General features: G+C 46.4%; 1 protein-coding gene across 10 annotated transcripts in view; it reads right to left on the bottom strand.

The window, feature by feature from the left end:
* tcerg1b (transcription elongation regulator 1b (CA150)) overlaps positions 1 to 3,094 on the bottom strand; it is a 119,932-nt gene extending 116,838 nt beyond the window's left edge. For 6 of the 10 annotated variants that reach the window (XM_070878596.1, XM_070878597.1, XM_070878598.1 and 3 more), the window contains exon 1: positions 2,827 to 3,023. In XM_070878596.1, coding sequence (XP_070734697.1) covers positions 2,827 to 2,975 — 149 coding nt within the window. In that variant the 5' untranslated portion in view covers positions 2,976 to 3,023. The other 4 variants (XM_070878599.1, XM_070878600.1, XM_070878602.1 and 1 more) reach the window with 2 other exon arrangements.
* Positions 3,095 to 16,820: the final 13,726 nt, after the last annotated feature.

Raw genomic sequence — 16,820 nt, 5'->3', positions numbered from 1 at the left:
TCACGAGGTTGATTCCAGAGATGAGAAGGTTGACTTAAGACGGGTTGAGCCTGCACACACTGGAGTTCAGAAGAATGAGAGGTGAGCTTATCGAAACATAAGATGAGGGGGATCAACAAGTTGGATGCAAAGAGGAGATTTCCACTCAAAGGGGAAACTAAAACTAGGGGGCATCGTCTCAGAATAAGGGGCAGCCCATTTAAAACAGAGATGAGGAAGAATTTCTTCTCAGAGGGTTTTAAATCTATGGAATTCTCTGCCTCAGAGAGCTGTGCAAGCTGGATCATTGAATATATTTAAGGCAGAGAGAGACAGATTTTGAGCGATAATGGAGTAAAGGGTTATGGGGAGCGGGCAGGGAAGTGGAGCTGAGTTCATGATCAGATCAGCCATGATCTTATTGAATGGCAGAGCAGGCTCGATGGGCCAAATGGCCTACTCCTGCTCCTATTTCTTATGTTTGTATGTCATTGTCAGAGATGCCTTCTTTCAGTTGAGAGATTAAACTGGGGCCTTGTCTGCCCTCACAATGGATGATAAAGATCACATAGCACCAGTTGAAGAAAAGCAGGGGATTTCACCTGGTGTCCTGGCTAACATCGATCCCTTAACAATTAAAACTAGATTATCTGGTCATTTACCCAGTCATTTACCCATTTTCTGTTTCAGGGCCCATGCACACCAATTCATTGACTGTAAAGCACTTTGGGATAACCTGCCTACATAAAAGACACTCTATAAAATTGCAAGCTTCTTTCTATGAAGGAATATTGCTTCAAGTGAGATTTCCCTGCAGCAGACTGGCACAAAGATGCTAATTAAAGCAAGTGGCAATTCATAGCTCCTTGATTTATGTCATCTTTTCAACTTTGGGGATGGTGCACTGTTCACTCTGGTCCCTCACCAAGTTTTTCAAATAAAGAGAAGTAGGGAAGCAGATGGTACCTCACCCTCCAGTCATCAACAGCACAATTTTTTTTTAAATCCCTCTTATCTACAGTGCTCCTCTTAGAATTTCCTCACCCCAAAATCAAGTTGTTGAATACCTGGACATACAAGGCAGCTTCATAAACATTTTTGTCAGCAAAATGTTTTGCCTATAACCTCCTTCACATATAAAACATTTAACTTCAGCCAAAATCTGACAGGTGTTCGAGAAAACAATGTCACTTACAATCTACATTTTTACTGCGTACGATTCCATTGCGCACCTGGCTGGCCTCCCACCTGCCACCCTCCGTAAACGTGAAGTCATCCAAAACTCAGCTACCCGTGGCCTAATTCGCACCAAGTCCAGTTCACCCATCACACCTGTACTCACTGACCTACATTGTCTCCCGTTTAAGCAACACCTCGATTTTAAAAAAGTATCCTCCTCATTTTTAAATTGCTTCTATGACTTCAGCACTCAGATCTGTGTAATCTCCTCCAACCCCACAGATATCTGCACTCCTCTATTTCTGGCCTCGAGCATCCCCGATTTTCAGCATTCCACTACTGGCAGCAGTGCCTTCAGCTGCCTCGGCCCCAAGCTATGGAATTCCCTTCCTAAACCTCTCCACCCCACTATCTCTCTTTCCTCCTTAAAACCTACCTCTTTGACCAAGCTTTTGGCCATCTACCCAAATATCTCCTTATGTGGTTTTATGTCAAATTTTGTTTTATAACGCTCCTGTGAAACACCTTGGGACGTATTACCACATTAAAAAGGTGCTATATAAATACAAGTTGTTACTGACTCCAACTCAGCACAACTAAACTAGCCAGGCAGAGATTCCCACTCCTGATCATTGTGCAAAGCTAGAAATTCACTGGATAATCAATCGGCACGAAGGACACACACTATTCTGTACCAACAATGATGAAAATCAGGTTTAGATCTACACATTTATGCATGCAATTTTAATTTGACTGGGCCACTCGTATTAGCATTAGCCTTGTCTTGACAGAACCATTTACATAGAAACATAGAAAATAGGTGGAGTAGGCCATTCGGCCCTTCGAGCCTGCACCGCCATTCAATGACTTCATGGCTGAACATGCAACTTCAGTACCCCATTCCTGCTTTCTCACCATACCCCTTGATCCCCCTAGTAGTAAGGATTACATCTAACTCCTTTTTGAATATATTTAGTGAATTGGCTTCAACAACTTCCTATGGTAGAGAATTCCACAGGTTCACCACTCTCTGGGTGAAGAAGTTTCTCATCTCGGTCCTAAGTGGCTTTCTCCTTCTGAGTGACTTTTACCCTGCAGCTTATGCTCTTGGGTGGAGATGCACCTGTAAGGCCATTGACAGGCAATAGGATCTGGCACAGCTATGATGCACCTCACAGTCAAACAGCCTCTCCATACAAGCCAGAATTGGGCTTTCAGGAGAGATGGGGAGGAAAGCATCTTATGAAGCACAGAAAGATAAAACAAGTTATGGAAATCCCTCAATGGTCCCTGTGAAATGCCCCCAAATCAGATTTTCAAAATAAAAGAAAGAAAAAGTTTTAACAAGGAAAAGTAAAATGTTGATTAAACATGGCTGCACCGTGCCAGGCTGCAGACACAGACACACACTCTCTCTCTCTCTGCCTGTGTGAAGTTAACAGTCAGACCCTCCATCCAAAGTTAGCAGAGTTCCCATTGCGTCCAGTAAGCCTTGAGAAAGGGTCTGCTGGGCCCAGTAACAAGTGGCGGCGGCCGCCGGCTGCCAGATCCGTGCCGCCCTCCCCCGGTGAAACTCTACAGGCAGCGATCCGAGGCCCGGCCGCTCGGTGTTCGCGGCGGGAGGGGAAGGGGAAGAGAAGGGAAAGAGTAGACGCTGTTATTGTATACCTCGGCATCCCGAGCCTATTCATATCCACGTACCGGGCCTGGCTGGAGGTGTCGCTGTTGGGTTTCGGCTGCTCGCCGGTTCCGTCCGACGGCGCCTGGCTCGGGTGTAACAGGCCATCCTGCATCAACAAACCCACGTCGGCCATCATGGAAAGCAATGGGGGGAGGGCAGAGAGAGAGAGAGAGAGAGAGGAAAAACCTACCGCCGCCGGCCGACCGCTGGGAGCAACCAAACCTGCTGGCTACCTCCCGCCCCTGCGCCGCCACCTCATTGGCTGTCCCGCGCCAATTCTTGTCGTTAAGCGGTCGAGCCCCCTGTCACTCCAGTTCCGTCAGAGCAGCGGTTTGGCCAGCAAGTTCGGTTGCAGCGCGAGACAGGAAGTGACGCCATTCAGCTTCCAGGGTGCCAGTGCTCCCCTCCCCCATTCAGTCACGTGCTGCTGTTGCCAGATTCTTTGCTCAGAAAACCCACACTCAGTTGTCCCAAACACCCCAAAAAATGCCCCATTTTTTTTTAAAGAGGGTCAGAACTAATAAGGAACTCAAACCATAAAATAAAATAAACCAATTCTGGCCTCTTGCACATCCCCGATTATGATTGCTCCACCATTGGCAGCCATGCCTTCAGTTGCCTCGGCCCCGATGCTCTGGAATTCCCTCCCTTAACTTCTTCGCCTCTTTCCTCCTTTAAGACGCTTCTTAAAATCTATCTCTTTGCCCTAATATCGCCTTATGTGGGTCAGTGTCAAATTTTGTTTGATAATGCTCCTATGAAGAGCCTTGGAACATTTTACTATAAAGGCACTATACATGAATATAAGTTGTAAAAGTAAATAATAATATTGTTATCGATGTCCACTATGCCCTCCAGTTCCTGCGGTACCCACTGGTCGCAGAAAGCCTCATGCTTACCAGTGGGGCCCCAGGTGCTCTTTCTCCAGGGCCACCCAGATGCGGACAAGACCACAGTAAAGAAGCAATCAGCCAAAGCGACCACACCCACAGGCCACATCTAACCAGGACCTGTACTACTGCCAGTATTGAGAGGTGTGAGTTCAGGGCCCAGAAGAGGCGTGCACCCAGGGGCAGCACAGGTCAGCCCACACTGCGATATGTGCGCACATTAGATCCATGCAGCAGAGCTGGTCTCCAGTCGTCTTGGGCAATCCTTGCCACTGGACCAAGACCTAGCTCTGTCAAGCCCGTGTGGTGGCTGGTGTGCAACTGCCACTGTAAGTAAAAAAATATCCAAGCACAGGCATCTTCCACCCTTCAATATGCAGTTCGGGACTTGGAATATTAGGTCCTTCATTGAAACATCTCGGAACTCATTGAATTCATCCCGTGGAAGCAAGTCATCCTCGATTCAAGGGACCATCTAAGAGAAAAGTGTGGAAGTCTGCTGTATTTTGGAGTTGCTTCTGCCCACCTAACATACCCAAGATTAATCAAGCTTCCCTCATGTTCATCTTAAAATATGTTGGCACAGCTCCCTTGTTGTCAAGATCAGACAAATGTAGAAAGAAAATGAAATACATGTCTTTCATGATGTAAATATCCCAAGTTGCCTTGACAAAGTACAAAAGTACTACTGAGCCAACTACTAGTTGGCCAACTATATGTGCCAACTCTCCCAGATTGTCTGGGAGTCTCCTGGAAATGATCGCCTGCAAGAACCCAGGAAATAAATCTGGAAAGCCAATAAAGCTCATCTGCTTGACCCGTGATGCAAGATCTAGAACTTTCACTCAACAACAAGAACTGACCAGCTCCGCTGGATGGGCCACAACGTCCGCATGCCCGATACGAGGCTCCTTAAGCAAGTGCTCTCTACATGGAACTCCTACACGGCAAGCGAACCTCAGGTGGACAAAGGAAACATTTCAAGGATACCCTCAAAGCCTCCCTGATAAAGTGCAACATCCCCACTGACACCTGGGAATCCCTGGCCCAAGACCGCCCAAAGTGGAAGAAGAGCATCCGGGAGGGCGCTGAGCACCTCAAGTCTCTTTGCCAAGAGCATGCAGAAATCAAGCGCAGACAGCGGAAGGAGTGTGCAGCAAACCAGGCTCCCTACCCACCCTTTCCTTCAACCACTGTCTGCCCCACCTGTGGCAAAGACTGTAATTCCCGCATTGGACTATACAGCTACCTGAGAAATCACTTTTAGAGTGGAAGCAAGTCTTCCTTGATTCCGAGGGACTGCCTATGATGATGATGATGACATATATATAAAATACCTTTCATTTAGTAAAATGTCCCAAGGCACTTCACAGGAATGTAATCAGACAAAAACTGACACTGAGCCAAAGGAGAGATTAGGACAGGTGACTAAATGTTTGGTTAAAGGAGGAGAGAGAGATGGATAGCTTTAGGGAGGGATTTCAAGAGTTTAGGGTTCAGAGGGCTGAAGGCATGGCTGCCAATGGTAGGGTGAAGGAACCTTGGAATTGTTTAAGAACAATTAGAGGCTATAAGGAATATTGCAATGGGTAGAAGTTTTCCCATTAAATCTTAACATAACACTGCCATTTGATGCCCCTACCTCCAAATGGAAGGGCTGACTCAGATCCGGGGTGATCTGATACGTCGCCTGCATTCCTTCATGCTTTAATAGTTGGATGCAGTAGTGTGTACCTCTGTCCATTCAGACTGCACCCCATCATTTTTGCCTTTCAATAGTTCATACAAAGGTTTAGCAATTCAGCAAATCTTGGGATAAGAACATAAGAATTAAGAGCAGGAGTAGGCCACATGGCCCCTTGCAAGCCTGCTCCATCATTCAATAACATTATGCCTGATCTTCGACCTCAACTCCACTTCGCCGCCCAATCTCCAAATCCCTTGATTGCCCGAGAGTCCAAAAATCTATCTATCCCAGCCTTGCATATACTCAAAGGTTCAGTATCCCTGAGAAAATTCCAAAGATTCACAACCCTCTGAGTGAAGAAATTCCTCCTCATCTCAGTCTCAGTCTTAAATGGCCGACCCTTTGTTCTGAGACCATGCCCCCTAGTTCTAGACTCTCCAGCCAGGGGAAACAACATCTCAACATCTACCCTTTCAATCCCCCTCAGAATCTTACATGTTTCAATAAGATCACCTCTCGTTCTTCTGAACTCCAGAGAGTACAGGCTCAATTTACTCAATCTCTCCCATTAGGACAACACTCTCATCCCAGGAATCTTCGTTGCATTGCTTCTAAGGCAAGTATCTCCGTCCTCAGCTAAGGAGACCATTCTAATATATTACCCCTATTCTAATAGATTCACTGAGACATACGAAAGCATGGGTCTTACGCTTAACATCCGTAAGACAAAGGTCCTACACCAGCCTGTCCTCGCCTCACAGCACTGCCCTCCAATCATCAAGATCCACGGCGCTGCCCTGGACAATGTGGACCATTTCCCAAATCTCGGGAGCCCCTTATCAACAAAGGCAGACATTGATGCAGAGATACAGCATCGCCTCCAGTGCGCCAGCGCAGCCTTCGGCCATCTGCGGAAAAGAGTGTTTGAAGACCAGGCCCTCAAATCTACCACAAAACTCATGGTCTACAGGGCTGTAGTAATACCCGCCCTCCTGTATGGGTTTGTGCCATGGACAATGTACAGAAGGCACCTTAAATTACTGGAGATATATCACCAACGATATCTCCGCAAGATCCTGAAAATCCCATGGGAGGACAGGCGCACCAACATCAGTGTTCTCGACCAGGCTAACATCCCCAGTATTGAAGCACTAACCACACTCGATCAGCTTCGCTGGGCATGCCACATAGTACGCATGCCAGATACGAGACTCCCTAAACAAATGCTGTATGCGGATCTCCTTCATGGTAAACGAGCCAAAGGAGGACAGCGGAAACGTTATAAGGACACCCTCAAAGCCTCCCTGGTAAAGTGCGACATCACCACTGACGCCTGAGAGACCCTGGCCGAAGACCACCCGAGGTGGAGAAAGTTCATCCGGGAGGGCGTTGAGCTCTTTGAGTCTCGACGCAAGGAACATGAAGAGGCCAGGCGCAGGCAGCGGAAGGAGCGTGCGGCAAACCAGCCCTGCCGACCTCTTCCCCCGACGAATGTCTGTCCCACCTGTAACAGGGTCTGTGGCTCCCGTATCGGACTGTTCAGTCATCAAAGAACCCAGTGGAAGCAAGTCATCCTCGATTGCGAGGGACTGCCTGTGATGATGGATGATTTGATGATTACCCCCAAACCAATGAGCCCTTATCCTATGTAACTATCTTTTATGTGGCATCTTATTGAATGTCTTTTGGAAATCCAAATTGTTGTGTATCTGTAAAGCATGCACTCCCATATTCCACCACCAGGGAACTCATCCCCTGAAGTCCCAAGGGGTCCCAGCATCCCTTGGGAGCACTGTATATAAGCCGGCTTCTAAGGCCTGTTCCTCACTCTGGAGTGTCTTATTAAAGACTGAGGTCACTGTTACTCTAAACTCCCTGTGTGCAGCCTCATCTGTGTTAGAAACACAATAACTGGCAATGAGAATATGAATCCAACACAAAGATGCAGCAAACTGTGGGCATCCTGGAGAAGTTCTCGGAGGGTGAGGACTGGGAAGCCTATGTCGAATGGCTAGACCAGTACTGTGTAGCCAACGAGCTGGATGGAGAAGGAAACGCTGCAAAAAGGAGAGCGGTCCTCCTCACGGTCTGCGGGGCACCGACCTACAGTCTCATGAAGAATCTTCTGGCTCCGGTGAAACCCACAGATAAGTCGTATGAGAAGCTGTGTACACTGGTTCGGGAGCATCTTAAACCAAGGGAGAGCGTGCTGATGGCGAAGTATCGGTTCTACACGTGCCAGTGATCTGAAGGTCAGGAAGTGGCGAGCTACGTCGCCGAGCTAAGGCGACTTGCAGGACAATGTGAATTTGATGGCTACCTAGAGCAAATGCTCAGAGACTTTTTTGTACTGGGCATTGGTCACGAGACCATCCTATGAAAACTTTTGACTATAGAGACACCGACCCTCAGTAAGGCCATTGCGATAGCACAGGCGTTTATGTCCATCAGTGATAACACCAAACAAATCTCTCAGCACACAAGCGCTAGCAATGTTCATAAATTAACTGGAACTGTGTTTGCGAGCTGAAATGTACAGGGCAGAACCCATGAGTCTGCAACTGCCAGCAGGCCTCAGGTGACCCAGTCCCCAACAAAGGATGAATGCAAGGCAATTCACACCTTGTTGGCGTTGTGGAGGCTTCCATTCAGCCTATTCATGCCATTTCAAAGGGTATGTTTGCAAGAGCTATGGAACAATGGGGCACCTCCAACGAGCTAACCACCATGTGGTAGAGGAAGATCGGTCCAAGGTGGATCAAAGCAATTTCGAGCCTCAGAAAAAGGAGGCAGATGCTGAAGTACATGGGGTGCACACATTTTTGACAAAATGTCCATCTATAATGCTTAACGTAAAATTGAATGGCTTACCCGTAGCCATGAAACTGGACACTGGCGCTAGCCAACCCATCAAGAGTAAAAAGATGTTTGAGAGACTGTGGTGCAACAAGGCATTCAGACCAGCCCTGAGCCCCATCCACACGAAACTGAGAACGTACACCAAAGAGCTTATCACTATCCTGGGCAGCGCCATGGTCAAGGTCACCTACGAGGGCACGGTGCGCGAACTGCCACTCTGGATTGTCCCAGGCGATGGCCCCACACTGCTTGGAAGGAGCTGGCTGGGCAAATCCGCTGGAACTGGGATGACATCCGAGCGCTATCACATGTCGATGAGGCCTCATATACCCAGGTTCTTAACAAATTTCCTTCTCTTTTTGAGCCAGGCATTGGAAACTTTTCCGGGGCGAAGGTGCGGATCCACTTGGTCCCAGAGGCACAACCCATTCACCACAAGGCGCGAGCGGTACCTCACATGATAAGAGAGAGAGTGGAAATCGAGCTGGACAGGCTGCAACGCGAGGGAATCATCTCCCCAGTGGAATTCAACAAGTGGGCCAGCCTGATTGTTCCAGTACGCAAAAGTGATGCATGGTCAGGATTTGCGGCGATTATAAAGTAACTATTAATCGTTTCTCGCTACAGGACCAATACCCGCTACCTAAGGCAGACGATCTATTTGCGACGCTGGCAGGAGACAAGATATTCACCAAGCTCAACTTGACTTCGGCCGACATGATGCAGGAGCTGGAGGAGTCTTCGAAGAGCCTCACCTGCATCAACACGCTCAAATGACTGTTCATCGACAATAGATGCCCGTTTAAAATTTGGTCGGCTGCAGCGATCTTCCAGAGAAACATAGAGAGCCTACTCAAGTTGGTACCACACACAGTGGTCTTTCAGGATGACATATTGGTCGGCGATCGGGACACCGCCGAGCACCTACAAAACCTGGAGGAGGTCCTCCAGCGACTGGATCGCGTAGGGCTGCGGCTGAAGAGCTCGAAATGCGTCTTCATGGCAACAGAAGTGGAGTTTTTGGGGAGAAAGATTGCGGCGGATGGCATTTGGCCCACAGACGCCAAGACAGGGGCTATCAGGAATGCGCCCAGGCCACAGAACATCACGGAGCTGCGGTCATTCCTGGGACTCCTCAACTATTTTGGTAACTTCCTACCGGGGTTAAGCACCCTTTTCGAGCCCCTACATGTGTTATTGCGCAAAGGTGAGAACTGGGTATGGGGAAAAAAACAAGTAATTGCTTTTGAGAAAGCCAGAGACATTTTATGCTCCAACAAGCTGCTTGTATTGTATAACCCGTGTAAAAGACTTGTGCTAGCATGTGACATGTCGTCGTAAGGTGTCAGGTGTGTATTACAACAAGCTAACATTGTGGGGAAGTTGCAACCTGTCGTCTATGCTTCCAGGAGCTTGTCTAAGGCCAAGAGGGCCTACAACATGATTGAGAAAGAGGCATTACGTGTGTGTTTGGGGTAAAGAGAATGCATCAGTACCTGTTTGGCCTCAAATTTGAGCTGGAAACCGATCACAAGCCCCTCACATCCCTGTTTGCTGAAAACAAGGGGAGAAATACTAATGCCTCAGCCGGCATACGAAGGTGGGCACTCGCGCTATTAGCGTATAACTATTCCATCTGTCACAGGCCAGGTACCAAGAACTGTGCGGATGCTCTCAGTCGGCTACCATTGCCCACCACGGGGGTAGAAATGGCGCAGCCTGCAAACTTGTTGATGGTGGCGCAGCCCGCAGACTTGTTGATGGTCATGGAAGTGTTTGAAAATGATAAATCACCTGTCACGGCCCGCCAGATTAGGACTTGGACCAGCCAAGATCTTCTGCTGTCCCTAGTAAAAAACTGTGTACTGCATGGAAGCTGGGCCAGTTGAAATGCAAGAGCCAATCAAACTGTTCCAGCGGCGCAAGGACAAGCTGTCCATTCAGGCAGACTGCCCGTTGTGGGGTAACCGTGTAGTGCTATCAAAAAAGGGGAGGTAGACATTCATCTTGGATCTCCACAGCACACACCCGGGTATAGGATGAAAGCAATAGCCAGATCCCACGTGTGGTGGCCCGGTATCGACTCTGACTTAGAGTCCTGTGTACGGCAATGTAGCGTATGTGCTCAGTTGAGCAACGCGCCCAGAGAGGCACCACTAAGTTTGTGGTCCTCGCCCTCCAGACCATGGTCGAGGATCCATGTCGACTGTGCGGGCCCGTTTCTCGGTAAAATGTTCCCGGTGGTGGTGGATGCTTTTTCAAAATGGATTGAATGTGAAATAATGTCGGGAAGCACCGCCACCGCCACCATTGAAAGCCTGAGGGCCATGTTTGCCACCCATGGCCTGCCTGACATACTGGTCAGTTGCAACGGGCCATGTTTCACCAGTGCCGAATTTAAGGAATTCATGACCTAGAATGGGATCAAACATGTCACCTCGGCCCCGTTTAAACCAGCCTCCAATGGGCAGGCAGAGCGGGCAGTACAAACCATCAAACAGAGCCTTAAACGAGTCACAGAAGGCTCACTCCAAACCTGCCTGTCCCGAGTACTGCTCAGCTACTGCACGAGACCCCACCCGCTCACAGGGGTGCCCCCGGATGAGTTACTCATGAAAAGGACACCTAAAACCAGACTCTCGCTGGTTCACCCCAAGCTGCTTAATCAGGTAGAGAGCAGGCAGCAGCAACAAAATGTAAAAACGATGGTCGCGCCACTGTGTCATAGGAAATTGATCTGAATGACCCTGTGTATGTGCTAAACTATGGACATGGTCCCAAGTGGATCGTGAGCACGGTGATAGCTAAAGAAGGGAATAGGGTGTTTATAGTCAAACTAGACAATGGACAAATTTGCAGAAAGCACCTGGACCAAACGAGGCTGCGGTTCACAAACTGCCCTGAACAACCCATAGCAGACACCACCTTTTTCGAGCCCACAACAAAAACCCAAAAAATCAACGACACCACGCTGGACCAGGAAATTGGACCAGGAAATCAAACCCATCACGCCCAACAGCCCAGCAAGGCCAGGCTCACCTCGCAGCCTTGCAGGGCCAACAACACGCCAGCCCAGCGAGGGCACAGCCAACACACCAGAACAGACATTTGTACCGAGGCGGTCCACCAGGGAAAGAAAGGCTCCTGACCGCCTCACCTTGTAAATAGTTTTCACTTTGACTTTGAGGGGGCGGAGTGATGTTATGTATCTGTAAAGTATGCACTCCCATATTCCGCCACCAGGGAGCTCATCCCCTGAAGTCCCAAGGGATCCCAGCATCCCTTGGAAGCACTGTATATAAGCCGGCCCATAAGGCCTGTTCCTCACTCTGGAGTGTCTTATTAAAGACTGAGGTCACTGTTACTTTAACCTCCCTATGTACAGCCTCATCTGTGTTAGGAACACAATAAAAATATTCTACATCTATTTGTTTCCCTTATCTACCCTGCTAATACATGCTCAAAAAACTTTAATAAATTTGTTAAACTCGATTTCCCATTCATAGAATCATGTTGAAACATAGAAAATAGGAGCAGTCGTAAGCCATTCGGTCTTCGAGCCTGCACCGCCGTTCAATATGATCATGGCTGATCCTCCAACTCAACACCATATTCCCACTTTTTCCCCATACCCCTTGATGCCTTTTGTATTGTTAAATCTATCTATCTCCTTCTTAAATATATTCAGCGACTTGGCCTCCACAGCCTTCTGTGGTAGAGAATTCCACAGGTTCACCACCCTCGGAGTGAAAAGATTTCTCCTCATCTTGGTCCTAAATTTCCTACCCCATATCCTGAGACTGTAACCCCTTGTTCTAGACTTCCCAGCCAGGGGAAACATCCTCCCTGCTTCCAGTCTGTCCAACCCCGTCAGAATTTTATATGTTTCAATGAGATTCCCTCTCATTCTTCTAAACTCTCGTGAATACAGGCCTAGTCGACCCAATCTCTTCTCATACGATAATCCTGCCATCTCAGGAATCAGTCTGGTGAACCTTCGCTACACTCCCTCTATGGCAAGTATCCTTTCTCAGGTAAGGAGACCAAAAGTGCACACAATACTCCAGGTGTGATCTCACCAAGGCTCTGTATAACTGTAGTAAGACATCCTTGCTCCTGTAGAGATCCTTTTGCAATGAAGGCCAACATACCATTTGCCATCCTAACTGCTTGCTGCACCTGCATGTTTGCTTTCAATGACTGGTGTACAAGGACACCCAGGTCCCTTTGTACATCAACATTTCCCAAGCTATCACCATTTAAATAATACTTTGTCTTTATGTTTTTCCTACCAAAGTGGATAACTTCACATTTATCCACATTACACTGCATCTGCCATGTGTATGCCCACTCACTCAACCTATTTAAATCACCTTGCAGTATCTTTGCATCCTCCTCACAACCCCACCAATTTTGTGTCATTTGCCAACTTGAAAATATTCCATGTGGTTCCCTCATCTAAATCATTTATATATTGGGCTGGGGCCCAAGCACTGATCCCTGTGGTACCCCACTAGTCACTGCCCGCCACCCTGAAAAAGACCCGTTTATTCCTACTCTCTGTTTCCTGTCAGTTAACCAATTTTCAATCCATGTCAGTATATTATCCCCAATCCTATGTGCTTTAATTTTGCACACTAACCTCTTATGTGGAACTTTATCAAAGGCCTTCTGAAAATTGAAATACACTACATCCACTGGTTCTCCCTTATCTATTCTATCAGTTACATCCGCAAAAAACTCCAGTGGGTTTGTCAAATACGATTTTCATTTCATAAATTCATGTTGACTTTGTCTAATCCCGTTGATATTATCTAAGTGTCCCGTTATCACATCCTTTATAATAGACTCTAGCATTTTCCATACTACTGATGTTAGGCTAACCGGTCTGAAGTTCACTGTTTTCTCTCTCCCTCCTTTTTTAAATAGTGGGGTTACATTTGCCAACTTTCCATAATCTCTCGAATTTTGGAAGATGACAACCAATATATCCACTATTTCCATGGCTAGCTTTTTTAGTACTCTGAGATGCAGATCATCAGGCCCTGGGGATTTATCGGCCTTCAGTCCTATTAGTTTCTCCAGCACTATTTTCTTACTAATAATCATTTCCTTTAATTCCTCTTGCTCACTAGACCCTTGGTTCCCTAGCATTTATGGGATATTATTTGTGTCCTCTTCCGTGAAGACAGAACCAAAGTATTTATTTAATTGTTCTGCCATTTCCTTGTTCCCCATTATAAATTCTCCCATTTCTGATTGTATCGGACCTACATTTGTCTTCACTGATCTTTTTCTTTTTGCGTACTTGTAGAAACTTTTGCAGTCGGTTTTTATGTTCTTTGCAAGTTTACTCTCATATTCTATTTTTCCCCTCTTCATCAATCTCTTGGTCCTTTTTTGCTGAATTCTAAACTGCTCCCAATCCTCAGGCTTGCTACTTTTTCTGGCAACTTTGTATAACTCCTCTTTGGATCTAATACTATCCTTAATTTCTTTTGTTAGCCATGGTTGGGCCACTTTTCCTTTTGTGTTTTTACGCCAGAAAGGAATGTATAACTGTTGCAATTCATGCATTCGTTCCTTAAATGTAAGCCATTATCTATCCAGCGTCATGCCTTTTAATGAATCGTCCCAATCTATCATAGCCAATTAATTCCTCAGACCTTTGTAGTTTCCTTTGTTTAGATATAGAACCCTAGTTTCGGATTGAACCACTTCACTTTCCATCTTAATAAAGAATTCAATCATGTTATGGTTACTCTTCCCTAAAGGACACCACACAACAAGATTGTTAATTAACCTCTTCTCATTGTACAATACCCAATCTAGGAGAGCCTGTTCCCTTGCAGGCTCCTCAACATAATGGTCTAAAAAAAATCTCGGACACACTCCAGGAATTCATCTTCCACAGTATTATTACTAATTTGGGTTGGCCAGTCTGTATGTGGATGAAAGTCACCTACGATTACTGTAGCACCCTTGTTACATGCATCTCTAATTTCCTGTTTGATGCCATCCCCTACATTACCACTACTGTTTGGAGGCCTATAGACAACTCCCACCAATGTTTTCTGCCCCTAAGCTCCACCCAGACTGATTCTACATCTTGATTTTCTGACTATTGCTCTGATTTCATCCTTTACTAAAAGCCACACCGCCCCCTTTTCCTTTTTGCCTGTCCTTCCTAAATATTGAATATCCTTGGATATTCAGTTCCCAACACTGGTCACCCTGCAACTATGTCTCAGTAATTGCAACTATATTGTATCCGTTTACATCTATTTGCGCTGTTAATTTGTCTATCTTATTAGGGATGCTTCGTGCATTCCGTTACAGTGCTTTTAGATTTGTCTTTTTAATATTATTAGGCATCTTAACATTATTTTGTACTATTTTTTCTTACCCGGATCCTATTTGTTAGTGCACTCTTTTGTTTGTATGCTCTGTCCCTTCCTGACATAATCTGGTTATCCTTACCACAATCACTTTCCTACCTTGCTTCCTTTTCTTTTCTCCTTAGCATTCTAGCTTTCTCTCCACTGCAACACTCCTCCCCATCCTCTCCCCCACCCTCCCCTTATTTAGTTTAAAACCCTGTCTACCTCCCTAGTTATTCAATTCGCTAGAACTCAGGTCTCAGTATAGTTCAGGTGTAGTCCGTCTCCATGGAACAGATCTCTCTTTCCCGAGTACTGGTGCAGTGTCCCACGTATTGAAATCCACTTCTCCCACACCAATCTCTCAGCCACGCATCCATCTCCCTGATTCTATTGACCCTATGCCAATTTGCTTGTGGCTCAGGTAATAAAGCAGAGATTATAACCTTTGTGATTTTGCTTTTCAATTTAGTCCATTGCTGTTCAAACTCTCTCAGCAGAACCTCTTTCTTAGTCCTACCTATGTCATTGGTACCTACATGTACCACGACAACTGGATCCTCCTCCTCCCACTCCAAGTTCTTCTCCAGTCCAGAGGAGATGTCCTTTACACTGGCACCAGGTAGGCAACACAGCCTTCAGAACCTACACTATCGGTTGCAGAGAACCCTATCTATCCCCCTAACTCTTCTGTCCCTTACTACAACCATCTTCCTCTTTACTCGCCCCGACTTGAATGGCTTTCTGCACCACGGTGCTTTGGTCAGTCTGCTTGTCCACCCGCAGACTGCACACTTGTCCACAAGGGTTGCAAGAACTTCAAATCTATTGGACATTTAAAGATCACATCGATGAACTTCAACAATTGCACATCCCTGCCTGGCATAAAAATAAAATGGGGAAAGTGGCTCAACCATGGCGAACAAGGGAAATTAGGGATAGTGCTAAATCCAAGGAAGAGGCACATAAATTGGCCAGAAAAAGCAGCAAACCTGAGGACTGGGAGAAATTTAGAATTCAGCAGAGGAGGACAAAGGGTTTAAATAGGAAGGGGAAAATAGACTATGAGAGTAAGCTTGCAGGGAACATAAAAACTGACTGCATAAGCTTCTATAGATATGTGAAGAGAAAAAGATGAGTGAAGACAAATGTAGGTCCCTTGCAGTCAGAATCAGGTAAATTTATAATGGGGAACAAAGAAATGGCAGACCAATTGAACAAATACTTTGGTTCTGTCTTCACTTAAGGAAGACACAATTAACCTCCGGAAATACTAGGAGACCGAGGGTCTAGCGAGAAGGAGGTACTGAAGGAAATCCTTATTAGTCAGGAAATTGTGTGAGATTGAAGGCCGATAAATCCCCAGGGCCTGATAGTCTCCATCCTAGAGTACTTAAGGAAGTGGCCCTAGAAATCGTGGATGCATTGGTGGTCATTTTCCAACATTCTATAGACTCAGGATCAGTTCCGATGGATTGGAGGGTAGCTAATGTAACCCGAAAAAAGGAAGAGAGAAAACACGGAATTATAGACCGGTTAGCCTGACATCGGTAGTGGGGAAAATGTTGGAATGAATTATTAAAGATGTAATAACAGCGCATTTGGAAAGTAGTGACAGGATTGGTCCAAGTCAGCATGGATTTATGAAAAGGAAATCCTGCTTGACAAATCTTCTAGAATTTTTTGAGGTTGTAACTAGTAGAGTGGACAAGGGAGAACCAGTGGATGTGGTGTATATGGACTTTCAAAAGGCTTTCGACAAGGTCCCACACAAGAGATTAGTGTGCAAAATTAAAGCACATGATATTGGGGGAAATGTATTGACGTGGATAGAGAACTGGTTGGCAGACAGGAAGCAAAGAGTAGGAATAAACGGGTCCTTTTCAGAATGGCAGGCAGTGACCAAATGCATGGCAGGTGCAGTATAATGTAGATAAATGTGAGGTTATCCACTTTTGTAGCAAAAACAGGGAGGAAGAATACTAACTGAATGGTGACAGATTAGGAAAAGGGGAGGGGTAACAAGACCTGGGTGTCATGGTACATCAGTCATTGAAAGTTGGCATGCAGGTACAGCAGGCGGTGAAGAAGGCAAATGGCATGTTGGCCTTCATAGCGAGAGGATTTGAGTATAAGAGCAGGGAGATCTTGCTGCAGTTGTACAG

This window comes from Pristiophorus japonicus, chromosome 4 (genome assembly GCF_044704955.1).
Source record: "Pristiophorus japonicus isolate sPriJap1 chromosome 4, sPriJap1.hap1, whole genome shotgun sequence".
In the NCBI taxonomy this organism is placed as follows: Eukaryota; Metazoa; Chordata; class Chondrichthyes; family Pristiophoridae; genus Pristiophorus; species Pristiophorus japonicus.
Note: the sequence above shows the minus strand (reverse complement) of the source record. Positions and strands in the feature narration are given on the sequence as shown.